Raw genomic sequence first — 16,022 nt, 5'->3', positions numbered from 1 at the left:
GCGGGACCTCATCCAAGGGGCGCGATCTAAACTGTCTCCAGGGTCTCCCGGGGGGTACAAGGCCCCCCACGGCTGTGGCCTTAGGCTGCAGAGGCCTCTTGGCCACACATGGGCCCAAAGCTCCCGTCCCAGGCCGGCGAGGAGGCAGGAGGCAGGGGTGCGGGCTCCCAGTCCCTGCTTTCGACGCCTCTCTCCAGGCAGCTCAGGCTAGCCCCGAGGGCTGGGAGAAGCTGCCCGAGTGGTTGGGCCGGACGAGCGACTCCTGGGGCCAACCCTCCCCCCGCGGCGCAGAGCGGTGCTCCCAAGGACTGTGGTCGCGGCTGCCGGGGCACTGCGGCGGGACCCACGGGGAAGGAGGAGGAGGAGGAGGAGCGAGAACTCCACTGCGTGGCTCCAAACTCGCCCAAGTCAGCGCCCAGGCAGGCCGGCCGGCGCCGAAGGCCCAAGAGCGCGTGGCGGTGGAGCTGGCCGCTCTGCCCAGGCCCGCACCGAGGCGGGCTCCCCCGGCCACCCTTCGTTCTCAGCACTGCCGGGTTTCCGAGGCGGCCGCCAGGCACCTCTCGGTCCCAGCGCCCATGGGTGCGCGCCACCCTATGCCCCGGGCACCCAGTCCCCGCTCACACTCCCTGGACCCGGCCCCTCGGCGCGCCCCGAAGCTTAGGGAAGCTCCTGGTTATCTTGGGGAACGAAGAAAAAGGCCACAGAGCCAAGGGAGCAGAGAAGGGGAGGAGCGGTCCTTGTAGGCTCGCCTGGGGTCGGGGTGCGGGCACTGAGGGCTAGAAGAGGTCCGGGGTCGCGCGTGGCCCCGCTCCCCCCTCGCACACCGCGCCCCTTCCCTCCCCTGTCCGGGCTCCGGCTCCCGGGGACTCAGCACGCTCTCTCTCCTCCCCCCCGGGCCCACTCCTCCCTCGGGGTCTCAGTCCAGGGGATTAAGAGAAGGGGAGGGAGGGGGAAGGGGAAGCTGCGGAGAAAGGGGACGATCCTTTCCGAGGCGGTGTAGAGTTTCAGCTCCCGACCCTCGGGCCAAACGGCACGCCCCAGCCGGGCCCCTCGTCCCTGCACCTCCGTCCTCCGGACCAGCGCGACCGACCGGCGGGTGGTCTGATCTGCGCGCTCGGGGGAGCTCGGCTCGGCCCGCCACGCCCCCGCTCTCCCCCGCCAGCCCCACGCCTCTCCCCGCCTCCCTTTCATTAGCCCCACATCTGTCTTTCCCCCCCGGGAGGGAACGCGCTGCTTCCGCCGCGCTGGGCTCCTGGCGTTTTTCACCGTGGCTGACTTTGCAGCGGGCGGCGGGGGGCGAGCCGGGGAGGTCCAGCCGGGCCCAGGCTTGGAGTCTGGTGTCGAACAAAGATTCCGGCCCTCGAGAGAAAACATGAAGCCTGAGCGCCTGGCCGCAGAACGCAGGCTGGCCGGTTGCGCCGCCTTTTAGCCTCCTTTGCCAGTCTGGGCCTGTTTCTCTTCTTCTGGTTGGCTCTCGCTGCTACTGGAGCCGTTGGGGTGGAGACCGTGGGCAGAACTCTTTCAGAGGGCCTGGAATCGGGACTTTCAGCTGAACTCGATCTCTTTGCCTTCTAAACTCTTCCTGCCGGCCTCCCTCCAGTCACCCCTCTTCGCCGGCCCTTACTTTGAAGAGATACACATCAGAGCTTCTTGGAGGGTGGAGAGAGCCCTGTCTTCCTTCTTCCATTGGAGCTGGGGTGGGGATGTTCCTGGTATTTGGAAAGCAAGCTGCTAAACAGAGGTGGAAAGCTGTAGTGTATGCCCAGTGTTTACGTTTAACAAATGAACGCTGAAAGCACGAAATAGCGAGCTTAGTCGTAACCTCTTTAGGAGAGAGCATCTGAAATCTTATTTAAGGACCTCTGTGAACCGGAGGCTTGGAGGGCACTCTTCCTCCAACGCGTCTCAGTGTTCCACAGGCTTACCCACAGGCACTTCCCAAGACCACCCGTGGGGAGGGTGTTTGCCCCAGCCCCTTTCCCACCATACTCCGTGGAACCCTCTGCAGAGGGGAGAGGTAGCATTTAGAGGATGGCTCAGTGAGAGTTTCCGGAGGAACCCAGCATGAACGGTGATGGCCCTGGCCAGGCTCAGCAGCGGTGCTGGAGTGCAGACCTCATGCACTGCCCGGAGACCTTGAACATGCTCAGATTCCATTAGAACGAAAAGGAACTTTAAAGAGTCTAAATACATCTGAAGTGAGAGTTCTCCTATCCCGTTTCTAGTGTGACTGGCGGTGGTCGCTAGGGAAGACTTTCTGTCCTCAAGACTCCAGTCTCAGGGGGGAGATGATCTAGCTTGGCTGCCTTGGCATGATGGGGAGTGACGGGGTATGACCTCCTTACCCAGGGTCACCAGTACAAAGCAAAGGTGGATGGGACACTTTGGTCTCCAGACATAAGTGCTCGGATGGGCCTAGAGAAATAGACACAGGCCAGAAGCTAAGGAGAAAGAATATGAATGAATGGTCCAGGGAAGGTAGTAGTTTGAGCGATGGGCGGGGCTCTCAGTGCCTCAGGAATGAACATAGGTAAGGGGCAGCTTCTGTATTGGGAGGGAGTCCTGGCTTATTAGCCATGTTACCTTGGTCAAGTCATAGACCATCTTGGAGTTTGAATTCCTCCTTGCTTTGGTGAGGAGAACACGGATGGAAAGTGCCTAGCACTTTGCTTTTCTTCAGAAATAGCGAATTTTCTTCGAATAACAGCTCTTTCGTGAAAACAGGATGTTCTTAGTCCAGGGGGCGGGAGCCTTTCTTCTGCCCTCTGAAGGTACTGGGGAATTCAAATTGGAAGAGTTCTGGCCCCAGGGTACAGACAGAGGAGAAAACTCCGGGGCTGAAACCTTGCAGAGAGCAGCCTCGTGTAGTCTCGTGCCAAGGTTTGCCCTGGCCACATTCAAAGAGTAGCAAAGGAGGAACTCTTTTCTGCCTTCCCAGGCCCAGCCTTCTTTTCTGCTCTTTTTTCTTCCCAGCAGGGTCCAGCCATCTTCTTCCTTCCTCGTCCCACCCCACTCTCCTCTTCACCCCTAGGTTTCCATTCACATTGCCCTGTGCACATCTGAAATGTGTCAAATGCTTACCCACCTCTCGGACTTTGCTTAGGCATTCCTTCCTCCAGACCCTTCCTGTCATCATGCCAAAAAGGCTTTCCCAGAGTCTCTTCCCACTGTCTCCCGGCTCTCACCTCCACAGCAGCTCTGTGCCCTCCCTACGCCACAGCACTGTTTCGTTTCTTTTTTTTTTTAATTTTATTTATTTTTATTTTATGTACATTAGTGTTTTGCCTGCATATATTTATTGTCTGTGTGAGGGCGCCAGATCCCCTGGAATTGGAGTTACAGACAGTTGTGAGCTGCCATGTGGGTGCTAGGTATTGAACCCAGGTCCTTCAGAAGAGCAGTCAGTGCTCTTAACCACTGAGCCATCTCTCCAGCCTCCCTGTTTCGTTTGCTTCTTGCGTTTTCTATTATAATCTGAAAGTAGGGTCGACTGTCTTGTCTTCCTCTTCATTTCTTTTTTTTCTTTTCTTTTCTTTTTGGTTTTTTGAGACAGGGTTTCTCTGTGTAGTTTTGGTGCCTGTCCTGGATCTTGCTCTGTAGACCAGGCTGGCCTTGAACTCACAGAGATCCACCTGGCTGGGCTTAAAGGCGCGCACCACCGCCGCCCAGCTCCTCTTCATTTCTCACACTTACAATGTCAGCAACTGGTGTGTAGTAGACGCTCAATAAATGTTTGGTGAGTGGATGAATGGACATAGGGGCTGTGAATATAGGGTAAAACTGAGCTATCCTCGGAGAGGTGCCTTTCCTGGGTCCTTGTCTTCTTCATCGGCCAGCTCCGTGTGTTTCCCAGATCTTCTGAGCTTAATTGTTCTGTAGTTATCAATTGTACTAAAAATAATTAGCGGACTGGAGAGGTGGCTCAGCGGTTAAGAGCACATACTGCTCTTCGTGAGGACCTGAGTTCAATTCCCGGCACCCACATCAGGTGGCTCACAACCGTCTGTAACGCCAGCTCCGGGGGGATCTCACACCTCTGGCCTCTGGGCTCTTGCATTCATGTTGCACATACACATAATTAAAATCATAAAAATAAAGCTTTTAAAATAATTAGCACCAGGGCCATTATCACCTACAAATCCGAATGTGGGAATACTGTTCCAGAGTCTCCATCTTTGTCCCTAGAGATGTGTGGTGGGGATGCCCCACTGCTAAGAGCAGCACTAATAATCCATGTCCTAGCTTCTTATGAGTAGAAATGAGCTGAGTCCCGTGGATGCTGCACTGTCTTAGGACCTTAGGTCCAGGGCAGCTAATCTTCTAGGTTCCTCTAAGGTCACTCACATCAATGTCACCCCCCCACCCACCCCCAGGTACACATATACTATACCACGTACACTCTTACCAATGAGGAAGGCCTTGCGGAAGGATCGTCCAAGGTCATAAACAGACTAAATTTCAAGGCAGCAGGTAAGGGCACGAGTACCCTTTTGATAAGTTGTGGGGTAGTTGTATTTGAACTCACTGCAAGCACCAAGAGCTTTTCCAAGCAAAGGATAGAAGTAGTTCATCCCATTCCCCTGCCCTTTTCTGGCAGGCGCTGACCTCTTTTCTCAGGGACACAGGGGTAGGAATGCCAGCCCTGTTTGGCTGCCAGATCAGTCTCAGGCAAGTAGGGACGTGTTGGGAGGGTGCTCCTAACGTCAGATGTTGGGCCACCCCTTTCTTGCTCCCGCCCCCAGGAGTCTCCCCATTACCACCCCCACACCCCCCAAGGATTCCCTGGAAGCTGAAATGACTCAGGGATTCCAAAACTAGTCACCCCAGGAGGAAACCCTCTGGAAAATGTTTCTCATGGCAGGGAGTCACCCTAAAGAGTCCCACAAAGCTGCTAATGAGATAAGGCCAGAGGCTGAGCAAGCAGGGTGGGGTGGGGGCCTTTGGCTCAGAGAATAGGTTCATGGGTCAGTCTGGTCATCACGGTACAGGGAAAGCCAACCCTGGGGAAGACTGTGTACTTAGAGGGATCTTCCATCTTCCTTTCAGAGGTTTCCTCTGTCCTGAGGTACAGAGGTAGAGAGAGACCCCAAATGCCTCTTGTGAAGAACAATGTCCCAGTCACCCAGGCCAGTTCCATTCTGCAGTGTCAGCAGTTGAGACAAGAAGCTGGGATCATTTTCAGTGCCTAAGAGCACCCCCTTGTGCACTGTCCAGGGTCTGCTCCCTAGGGCTCTGACTGGGGGAGACCTGTAGGAATCCGGCTCTTTGAAACAGCACAGGCTAGCTAAAGGACCCTCTTCTGGGCTTGGGGTTGCTAAGGAACACCACAAGCCACCTGAGGCCATGTGCCAGACAAAAGCCTGAGGAACAGGAAGCTGGAACGATGGATCCCAGCCAGCAGGGCTGAACGCCCAAGTGGGCAGGAATGCCCTGTGGTCTTGGGCAGGTGCAAACGAAACCGTCCAGCACAAGTCCAGGTGAACAGGGACACATTCACTGTGGGGGGCGCCCCTTCCATCCACAGCCAGCGGAGGATTGGCTTGTGCTAGGAGCTTAGGATTGGAGTTATTGAGAGCTGGAACGGAAAACCAGCTCAAGAGTCTTTCTAACTTCGTAAACCTTGGGTAAATTATTAAGTTTTGTTGGGTCTCACTTTCTTCATCTATAATATGAGGATTATAGTTTTCATGTCATAGTTTTGTTGTCAGGACAGAATAAGATGATGTGATTAGGGTTCAGCACCACATCTGGCACACTCAAGTGCGTAGGAGCAAGACCAGCAGCGTATATAGGGAGACGGTATCCAGGAGCACTGGGCCAAGGGTGGGCGTGGGCATGGACTGAAGATATTCCTGGCCTCATTGCTCTTCCTAAGTGTCCTAACCCTGGCCACCAATGGTTTCTCCTCAGTGCCCCCCCCCCCATTGTTCCATGCCCCAAGAGTCACCAAAGCAGTTTCTTCCAACTCTTGAGAATGCCCTCTGTTGTTATGACACCTCTTCTTTGAGGCTATTTTATGGTCCTTTATGCTGTACACTATTTGGTTCCCTTGGTTACTTCATGAGTATTTTCTGAGGGAAAGCACATGCAAATCACTAGACATTATTCTAGAGACAGTGTGTATGAGTGTGTTGGGGTGGGGCAGAGAGGTCTCTGGGCAAAGAGAGGAAGTCTTGCCCCCCCCACCAGAAAACCCCTGCGTGTGCTTCCGGTAGCACTGCCTGCTGAGGGCCGCATCCTCATCCCAGGAAGAGGTCAGGGAAGGTCTAGGGACAGGGATGGGGGCAGGGTAGCAAATTGAGAGGCAAAGGGACATTGGGGGCAGTAATGGACAGTGAGGGAGAACTCACGCTCACAGATGATGGTGCTCCAAAGAGTTGGGGCCATCAAAACGAGGAGGGGCCCGAGCACAAGGGGAGGGAGGGAGGTCAAGAAGATCCAGAGGAGGGAAATGTTCGTTAAGACAGGTGACCAGGGACATCAAGAAGAGGGACAGTTGGAGGTCAGGGCCTAGGTGGGAGCAGCAGAAGTCTCGAAAATGGTGCCTCTGGAAGGGAGACCAGATGACATTCTTTGACTTGAAGTAGTATGCCAACCAGGGAAATCCCCATCATGCCAGTTCACAGAGACAGAGACAGAATTACAGAAAGCTATTCCTACGACCCCCGCCCGGAAAGTGCAAGGAACAAAGTTTGCCCAATCAGCTGCCAGGCTGATGATGATGGCCATTACAGCTTCCATGAGGGTAGCACTTACACAGCTTTTGGCAACACTTCCGGGTTTTTTGCTGTTGGAGTTTTTTTGTTTTTTTTTTCCCTTTGGTTTTTTTTTTTTTTAATCTCAGGTCACTCCCTCCAAAAGATAGTGGAAATAAATTTGAATAAACAAAACAGGTTTGCTGAAAATAAAACCAGGACACCTCCACTGCTCCAGTCAGCCTGCTTCCAGAAGGCCTGTGAGACAGGGTAGTACCTGTGGCTGAGTGAGCAGTGTCCAGCATGTACCAGGTGAGTGGCCCTGATGTCTGGCAGAGGCCTGGCTGAGAGGGAAAGGAGCAGGGATGGTACTGAGTGTGTAGGGAAGCTAAGCTTCCAGGCTTCTGGTCTCAGGGAGCTGCCAGGGGAGACTCACATAGGAGGGAGACCTGAGAGTACCTTTCTCACTGGCCTTTGCTTATAGGTTGCTGCATTCTTGGCTATGATTGTGGGAACCCACATCATCAGTTCGGAGACCCGGAATGACTGTAGTCATTGGCCCAGCTGCTGCCCCAGCAAAGAACAAGATTCCACTCAGGAGTTGCTGACGTGGAACCCTGCATCTACGTCTCCCCCAGAGCCTCTGAGTCTCACCTACCACCCAGAATCCTGCAAGGCCAGCAGGGATGGACCCCTCAACAGGAGGGCCATCTCTCCTTGGAGCTATGAGTGAGTCTGCTACTTCCTGAATGTGTCCTCCAGGGAATGTATGAGGGACCCAAAAAGTTCCACTCAATTTGACCTACCAGCCTCTTTTAATTGGACAGACCAGAAAAGTTTGGGAGTTACACAGGCCTGAATTTGAGCCTCAGCTTTGTCCTCTTTGCATTATGTTGGGTGATGTTTTCCAAGTTCAGGCTGGCTTCCTTCCTTCCTTTCTTTAGATTACATTCTAGAGGCTAATATATAGATCAAACGAAACAATGTATCTAAATCTTGTATTCATGTTGATTCTGTTTCTTGTTTGGTCTGTACCATAACTCACATTTTTCTAACTAAAGTATCAAGCAGCAGTATGCAATGTAGACACCAAGGACCACTATGCCAAACGTTGGCACTCAGCTCTTGTGGGGCAGGTGGGTGGCTAGATCCCTAGGCTTGTTATTTTTTTATTTTTATTTTTTTAGATTTATTTATTTATTATGTATACAATGTTCTGCCTGCATGTAGGCCTGCAGGCCAGAAGAGGGCACCAGATCTCACTAGAGATGGTTGTGAGCCACCATGTGGTTGCTGGGAATTGAACTCAGGACCTCTGGAAGAACAGCCAGTGCTCTTAACCTCTAAGCCATCTCTCCAGCCCAGGCTTGTTATTTTTAATCAAAAATCATGGTTCTCTTGGTTTTTTTTATACCATTTGTCACCTAAGTACTATAATTCTCTATTTGTGTCATGATATGAAATTGGGATAGAGAAACAGAGTATTACAAATTAGGGTCCTAGGGATCCTGAACATGTTTCTGCAGTTCTGTATTTTCCCAGGGTTCTCTGTTTCCACTCCTCACGTGTCTCAGTTGCCTAGCTTTGCCTTCGAGGGATGTGGAGATGTCCCCTGGCTCAGGGAGCCCGTCAGCTCTAGCTGGTGTTATGTCTAAGACACCAGTTCATAATGCTTTGGAGTAGTCTCAGAGGCTGCCTGGAAAATCTGGCGGGGGCTCACCTGTACCCATCCTCTTCTCTGAGAGGCAGTAAACCCTGATAAGCACTTAGCAAACTTTCTCCAACCCATGCTCTGTACAACACGTGTCCCACAAGCTGTTTCTCAGACAAAAAACTATGACGTCAAGGGAGTCTGGGAAACACTACACAGCTCCACCCTTCATAGTGATCTCTGTGCACTGAAGTTGGCAAGAAATCGACAAGAAATAACCATTAGTTTCCCCTGAACTTATTTGATTGCAGAAGCTTTAAAAACAAAGGGACAGCCGGGCGTTGGTGGCGCACGCCTTTAATCCCAGCACTCAGGAGGCAGAGCCAGGCGGATCTCTGTGAGTTCGAGGCCAGCCTGGGCTACCAAGTGAGCTCCAGGAAAGGCGCAAAGCTACACAGAGAAACCCTGTCTCGAAAAACCAAAAAAAAAAAAAAAAATAAATAAATAAAAAAAATAAAAATAAAAACAAAGGGACAACAAAAAACCCAGGGTATTTATTATGGAATCTACTCTGGGAAACACTTGCAGTAGCTGGACCCCAATTTCCCAGAGTTTGAATAGGAAATGGTTCTAGTATATTGAAGCTTTCTGCTAGCTTACTAGACATAATACTTTTTTTTAGTATCTTCAGTAGTTGGATTTTTTAAATTTTGTTTTGGACTTTTTTTTTTTTTTTTTTTTTTTGAGACAGGGTTTCTCTGTGTAGCTTTGTGCCTTTCCTGGATCTCGCTCTATAGACCAGGCTAGCCTCAAACTTACAGAGATCCGCCTGCCTCTGCCTCCCGAGTACTGGGATTAAAGGCATGCGCCACCACTGCCCTGCCGCTGAATAGGTTAAAAATCCTTGTTTATGTCCTAAATGTGCTTGTACTATATGCTTGGACGGTATCCGGAAGGGTGGATATGGAGCAGCTCTCCCTGGGAAGTAAGACCCATGAAAGGAGACGGTCAATGTTTGTTACACGTCTTTTGATACTTGGCTTTCAGGCAGTTGGAGTTTTTTTGTGTTTTGTTTTGTTTTTGTTTTGACACAGGGTCTCTTTCAGTAGCCCTGCTAGACTGGAGTTCTCTATGTGGCACAGGCTAGCCTCAATCTCATGGCACTCTGTACCTCAGCCGGCTTCTCAAGTGCCAGGATTACAGGCATGTACCAGCCTACAGGCCTCACACCAGCTTTGGAATAATTGTAATTTTAAAATCCTCACAAAACGTATAATACCTTACTAAGAAGCCTCGTGCCTATCAGAGAGATGCCGGGCTGGTGTGCTGGAGGCTGGCAGGATGCTACTCACCTCCCTCTGCTTTGGGAAGAGGCTACCATGGCTATGGCCTGGCACTCAGGGCCACTAGGAAAGCTGCTCTTTTGTCCCCTACCTATACTCTAGTTGGAGGAAATAAATCTGAGAGAGGAGTGGGGTGGCATCCGAAGTTACTCAGTATGGGGTGCCAGCACAGATTTAAGAAGTCGAGTCCACAGCCACACCATTCTCCCCCCGCAGCTTCTCCACCCCACCTGCCCCTTGCTTCCGGCCTGTCCCTCCAGAACTGATCAGCTCTGTTTCTACAGGTTGGACAGGGACTTGAACCGGGTCCCCCAGGATCTGTACCACGCAAAATGCCTGTGCCCACACTGTGTCAGCCTACGGACAGGCTCCCGCATGGACCTGATGGGCAACTCAGTACCCCTCTACCACAACCAGACGGTCTTCTACCGGCGGCCGTGCCACGGACAGCAGGGTTGCCATCATGGCTACTGCCTGGAGCGCAGGCTCTACCGTGTCTCCTTGGCTTGCGTTTGTGTGCGGCCCCGCGCAATGGCGGCTTAATCACGCTTGCCACCTACCTGAGGCTGATATCTTGCCGCGGTGGGCCAGGGTACCTGAATGCTCGAGCCCTCCAGAGCCCTACCGGAAGCCCCGGGATCCTGGGACGAGACGGAGAACTTGGGGAGAAACCCCTGACTTTTGCACTTTTTGGAAGAACTTTGGGGAGGGAGCAGTTGCAGCCTGGGGCTGCTTGGAGGATGCTGTCGTGGCATTTCCTCCCAGAGAAGGTCTCCAAAGGCCTGCCGGTCCCCTGGAGCTGGGCTACTGACTCTCCCTTCCCTCCGGATTCCCCTGACCAGCACGCGCACTTTCTCTGTATTTCCCCCTTGGCCCTTCATTTTGTTGGCTTGTGACCACCAGCTCTGTGGGCAGCCAGGTGTAATTACCTTGACGTGGGATAATTCTGAGGAGAAAGCTGTTATTGAACGCGGAGAGATTTGTCCAAAATAAATATCTGTATTTAAAAATGCTCGCATCTGCCTTTGGCACCCATGGTACCTGAGCACCCTGTGGTCCCCAACTGGGTCCTCCTTCCGCTTCTAGCACACTCTCCACTCTGCCACTCTTCCGGGTGTCCGTTGCAAACACCCGTCCCCTCCTCTGGTCCATCCCTGAGCATAAGGGTGGGGGGCAGACAGCGCAACATGGGGAGAGACAGAAGCCCATTGAGGCACCGCGGTAGGCACACAGCGCCCCCTTGTCTCCCCAACAATCCTCCTTTGTCCTCTGGTCCTGGCTGTGGCAGCCTGGTCCAGCAGGGTACTGCCTGGGCTGGACTCCCGTTCCCACCTCCCTTAAAGGAAAAGAGAGCAAGGCCCAGCCAAGGAAGGGGGCTAAGGCTATGGGAGGGGGGCTTACATGTCTTCAGGCTTTGGTTACTGGGGAGCTCCTTGCTCTGCCTCTGTCTCTCTCGTCCCCAGACTCCTCTGGTCTTCCCCCCCCATCTCTTCCCCTCCCTGTTCCCTCTCTCCTTCTCCAGCTTGGGTTAGACTGGAGGAAGAGGAGGGTTAACCACCTCTCCCTCACCCCCTCCCCATGCCTCCTAAGGGCCCTGCAGGCAAGAGCAGAGGCACTCTGGGCAGCTGGGGGAGCCCATCTGGGCGAGCCTCCCCGAAGTACTGCCTTCTCCCAGAGTCCCACCGCAGGCCCCAGCTTCACCGCCGCTGTCTGCTGCCCCAACCAGATTTCTGTTTCCTTTCCTGGGCTGCCTGGTGAGGGGGAGCCTGCGCCCTGTGAGCCTCACAGACATGTTCAGTGCTTGGGATCGCCGGGAGCGGCCCCCAGAGGAAGGAGCAGCCGCAGGGCTCCAGGGCTTCGGTGTGGACAAGACCTTCCTGTCTTCCCTCAAAGGCATCCTGCTGGAAACTGAGCTGGTAACAGCCGCCTCCCCAACCTGGTGCCTCCATCTCTCCCGTCCCAGTCCCAGCTCCCTGGCGCAGGCCTGGGCTGGCCTCCTGGGCTGGCCTCCTGGGCTGGCCTCCTGGGCTGGCCTCCTGGGCTGGCCTCCTAGGCTTACCATTTCACAGGCCCCTTCCTAGGTCTCTGTCCTTCCACTCCCAGGCCTTCTTCCTTCTGCAACTCTTAGCCTTCCGGCTGCTTCCCTCTGGAGACAGTTACAGCACACATCATTTGCTGCAAGCCTGAAGTTAGATGGAAAGATAGCTTTCCAGGATACTGAGGGAGTGAGATGTCGGCAGGGAGAGGATGGACAAGAAAGAGGCTCGCCTGTCTCCCTCCAGCTGCTGGGGCTGCTTCTTGGCATGTCTAAGTTTAGGTATCCAAAAGGGTAGAGTTTCTGCAGCCATGCTTTATCTGTCAGCTGCAGCCCATGAAACCCCAGGCTTTCCCTGGCTCTTGAGCAAGATCACAACGCCAACATGGGGCCTCTTTCCTCTCTGCCGTCCCATCTGCAGGAGGCTGCTGCCTCTCAGCGTGGAATCAAAGGCTCTGGCTCTTGTCATCGGAGTTTTTAGCGGCCTGGAGTAGGGAAAGATTTGTGGGGCAGAGGCGCTGACTGTGGCTGGCCTCTGTGGTGTGTGCACTGTGTTCTGTGCTCCAGGGGACGCCCCTGGGGGATGTGCAGATTGACCAAACATCTGGAGTTGCTGGGATTCCTGGGATAGCAGGCGTGGGAGGATGGAGATGTCCTTGATGGTCCCTGACGCCAGGGATGGGACACTTCCTTGTCTTCATTGAGAACTCCTCCTTCTCAGTGAGGCTGGCTAACAAGAAAAGAGGCCCCCCACCCTGTCTACCGTGGCCTGATCTATGCGTGGGTCTCCTCAGACAGCGCCCTGTGCTTGGTCCCACAGGCCCTGACCTTCATCATCTTCATTTGCTTCACGGCCTCCATCTCCGCCTACATGGCTGCCGCGCTGCTGGAGTTCTTCATCACGCTCGCCTTCCTCTTCCTCTATGCCACCCAGTACTACCAGCGCTTCGATAGGCTTAACTGGCCTTGTCTGGTGAGGAGCCTGCCTCTCCCACCCCATCCTGGTCTCTTCCTTCTTCTGATTGCCCAATTTTCCTGTTGGCTCATGACTCCCCTTCATTTCCACAACCAAGCTGTGCCTTGACTCACGTTGTGTCCTGTGCTCGAAAGTGAACTTTGGCCCATCAGAGTGCCCCTGTCAGGAAGGACATACAGACTAGCCCTGCTCTCCCACGCATCAGAGGCTTGCCTCAGGCCTGCTCCATTTGGCTCTGCCTCCTGGCTGATCTAGATTGATCTGCTTCCATCCTCTGGGTAGTGTTATGAGCTCACTCCCTTGGAAGTACTTCACACGTGTCTAGGGGCCACCCCTGGGCAGGAATTCAAGTCTCTGAGGAGCAGACTGGGAGAGCTGACTAGCTTGGAAAACCTCCAGGTAATGAGCCCCACACCCCACTGCCTCTGGCTCCCCAGGACTTCCTACGCTGCATCAGCGCCATCATCATCTTCCTGGTGGTCTCCTTTGCTGCTGTGACCTCGAGGGAGGGGGCCGCCATTGCTGCTTTTGTGAGTCCGTCCCTGCCCTGATCGCCAGCCCCCGGGGAATTGTGGCCGGGGTATTGACACACTTCCTGTGTCCAAACCAAAGCCTGCATCTGCTCATACCTCATCCCCCCCACTTCTTCCCAGCCCCACTCCCCTAGGTGACAGCCTCTGCTGTGGCACCCCCATTCCTTTCTTCCCTGCAGGTTTTTGGCATCATCCTGGTCTCTGTCTTTGCCTACGATGCATTCAAGATCTACCGAACTGAGTTGATGCCCAGGACCACTGAGGGTGAGTGTCTATGCCCTCAGAGAGGAGATGCCCCTACCTCTGCCCCAGATACTGTCCTCACGCATGGTTTCTCTGCCTGGCTGCGTCTCCACAGGGGACCAGCAGTGATTCCAGGGTTACCTGGCTCCCACGACCAGACACAGGAAGTGCAGAGCCCGGATGTGTCCCCTTTGGATTCACAGAACCTCCCAAGTGCCCAGCATCTACTCCACGTCTATAGAGATGCGTGCTTGAGAAGTCCCAGGGGAATCTGTGAAAAGTGATGCCATTCTGGGGGTCAGGGTAGGTTGCTGTGCCTCCAAGTCATTCTCAAATTAAAAAAAATTCAAATTCTAGTGGTGGGTCTTCTTTTTCCTTGAAAATTACACAGAGTAAGGAAGCTGAAGAGTTACTCATGATATATAGGAAAGAGTGATCCAGAGAGCCAAGATCCCTCTGTGGGGTGAGGGTTAGATTGAAGAGGCTGAAGACGAATGTCAAAGGCAAAACTTTCTACCTCGGCTTGACACATCAGAGGAACGTGCCAAAATGCCATGTGCCAGGATGCTCGGGAGTGGGATGTCTAGGTTTTCCTGATGCTTACAGCCCAGCGCACCTGTTAGGCATGGGCTAAGGTCCTTCTCTGGGGCTTGTGTAGAGCTCCCCCTTGTGGTATGGTGAGGGCTGGGCGGGCAGACCATAGGGAAGAGGACAGCCAAAGGTCTTAGGAGAAATTCCTAAAATACCAGCACCTGAAAGAAAAGCTCTTCGCTATGAGCTGGTCACATGCCCTGTCCTGTATAAGAGAAAACTGGGGCTCAGTTAGGGGGAAGTGACCTCCTTATTTGTAGCAGAGCTGGGTCTAGAACATCTTGACGTTGACACAGAACTGTCTCAGATTCTGTTTTGAGTTCTTTTGAAGCTCTGAAAACAGGGGCCCATCCCGTCGCCAGCGGACCCACTTTCCCAGCTTGCCACTTCCTAGGAACACATTTCCTGTCTGCGGAGCCTTATGCTTGACACCAGAGATTTAGAGGTAACAGTTGGGCCTGAAAGGGCAAATTGGCTTGGGAAGGAGTTTGAGGATAGACAGTACTTCTCCGCCTGGCTGGACGAACCCATCATGTTCCATATAAGTGGTTCCATTCCAGCTGACTTCTCGTCCACTCTCTTGAGTGCTTTGTTCTCCTGAAATGCCTTTTCCCCTCTAGGATGGGCCTTTTAGCGTGGCCTGTGGCCTCAAGCCTGTGTCCTGGGTAGCGTGGTGCCATGTTTCCCTCTGATGACTTTCTCTTGAGTAGATTTCCCCTGCTTCCTGTTTCCTGTCTTCCTATCTTTGTGTCCTGGAACCTCATCAGGCCAGGCAGCTGCTCCAGGGAAGGAGCCAACCGGACTTTGGGTTTCCCTGGGTTCTACTCCTGGTTCTCAGGCTTTCTGCACAGTCTGCACTCGAGTCTAGCTGACCGCCATGGTCAGGAAGATGGAGGTGGGGTGGGCATAGTCTCAGAGGAGATGGAAAGGCTGGGCTAGGGAAGCAGGGAGAAGAGCATGGGTGAAGAGATGGGAAAGGGGTCTGGAGAACCTTGCCCAAATTCCCAGAAGGGGGCATGGGTTTGCATTCCAGCAGATCTCAGCTCCCTCCCCCAAGCAGCTGTGTGTCTAGTCTGCCAAGAAGCTAGGGATGGGGCCGTTGGACTCGTACCCAGCTGTGGGTCTGTACATGCACCCATGTCTGTCTGTGTGAGGGAATACAAAGCGAGGACTGTCCCTGTTTGGTCCATACCCCACACTGATTTGGGCTCAGCATTATCTGGTACTTGAATCCTGGAATGTCTTCATGGTGAGGCCTGATTCACAGAGGCTAGGACTGATGTTGGGGGTGGGAAGATACGCCCTGTGGGCTCCGTCTAAGGAGCCGGATAGAGCGGGGCCTCAGCGGTTTCCCGAGCATCCCACAGCAGTTTCCTGCGCTTCCATCCACAGCACCCTCTTGGCGTCAGTGGGGAGTTCGTTTTAGAAAGAACACACGGCCCGGAACAACTCTAATTTCTGCCAGCTCAGGGGTGGAGCGGCTGAGGATGGCTTCCACCTCCGCACCAAACTTCCATGCCCCTGTGTCTGGAGTCGGCTTGCCTGTTTGGTGTCTCTGTTCTCCCTACTCTTTGAGGGGGTTGTTGTTTTGTTGCTTTGGAGGTCGGGTCTCACAGTGCCCAGGCTGGCTTTGACCTTGCTTTCTAGCTGAGCCTGCCTCTTGCTTCCACCTCCTGTGGCCTGCTGAGACTATAGGCTTGGGTCCTCGCACCCGGCTTTCGTTTCTCCCCCACTTTTGAAATTTTTCCGTTTCTTGACTTGTGCAATTGACAGCGCAGAGCTGGGACCACAGCTGTGCTCCCTGGGACGGGGGCACCTCACTTCTCTCGTGGTCTCTTCCTCCACAGATATGGGGTGCTTTTGATCCCACAGCTCTGACACTGAGGCCGTGGCCTCACCACCCTCCTCTGGGGCCACCAAAATTCCCACCTCAGGTGGACAGCTGGTAGAAAGGA

The 16,022-nt window shown here is 53.7% G+C and overlaps 2 protein-coding genes across 3 annotated transcripts; both read left to right on the top strand.

The window, feature by feature from the left end:
• The first annotated feature begins 3,596 nt into the window (after positions 1 to 3,596).
• On the top strand, positions 3,597 to 10,722 carry Il25 (interleukin 25). Its single transcript, XM_037208529.1, has 3 exons — positions 3,597 to 7,007; positions 7,180 to 7,424; positions 9,974 to 10,722. Exons 1-3 carry the CDS (start codon positions 6,999 to 7,001, stop codon positions 10,230 to 10,232), a joined length of 513 nt encoding a protein of 170 aa, XP_037064424.1. The 5' UTR covers positions 3,597 to 6,998; the 3' UTR covers positions 10,233 to 10,722.
• Positions 10,723 to 11,206: 484 nt separating this feature from the next.
• Positions 11,207 to 13,832, top strand: Cmtm5 (CKLF like MARVEL transmembrane domain containing 5). Of its 2 annotated transcripts, XM_028892154.2 has the most exons (5): positions 11,219 to 11,605; positions 12,545 to 12,697; positions 13,138 to 13,230; positions 13,413 to 13,497; positions 13,592 to 13,832. In XM_028892154.2, the coding sequence occupies exons 1-5, from the start codon at positions 11,480 to 11,482 to the stop codon at positions 13,603 to 13,605; spliced, it is 471 nt and encodes a 156-aa protein (XP_028747987.1). In that variant the 5' UTR covers positions 11,219 to 11,479; the 3' UTR covers positions 13,606 to 13,832. The 2 variants fall into 2 exon arrangements, with proteins under 2 accessions (XP_028747988.1, XP_028747987.1); XM_028892155.2 differs by lacking the exon at positions 13,138 to 13,230 and having other exon boundaries at positions 11,207 to 11,605.
• The last annotated feature ends 2,190 nt before the right edge of the window (positions 13,833 to 16,022 follow it).

Source organism: Peromyscus leucopus, chromosome 9 (genome assembly GCF_004664715.2).
Source record: "Peromyscus leucopus breed LL Stock chromosome 9, UCI_PerLeu_2.1, whole genome shotgun sequence".
NCBI lineage: Eukaryota > Metazoa > Chordata > Mammalia > Rodentia > Cricetidae > Peromyscus > Peromyscus leucopus.
The sequence above is the reverse complement of the archived record's forward strand: the minus strand, read 5'-3'. Positions and strand labels throughout refer to the sequence as shown.

Excerpts from the sequence above, each read along its gene's own strand:
- Il25 (XM_037208529.1), top strand. Across the intron at positions 7,425-9,973 it reads ATCTCTCCTTGGAGCTATGA|GTTGGACAGGGACTTGAACC; the intron begins GTGAGTCTGCTA and ends CTGTTTCTACAG.
- Cmtm5 (XM_028892154.2), top strand. The coding sequence starts at position 11,480 with ATGTTCAGTGCTTGGGATCGCCGGGAGCGGCCCCCAGAGGAAGGAGCA. Across the intron at positions 12,698-13,137 it reads GGCTTAACTGGCCTTGTCTG|GACTTCCTACGCTGCATCAG; the intron begins GTGAGGAGCCTG and ends CTGGCTCCCCAG. Across the intron at positions 13,231-13,412 it reads GGGCCGCCATTGCTGCTTTT|GTTTTTGGCATCATCCTGGT; the intron begins GTGAGTCCGTCC and ends TCTTCCCTGCAG.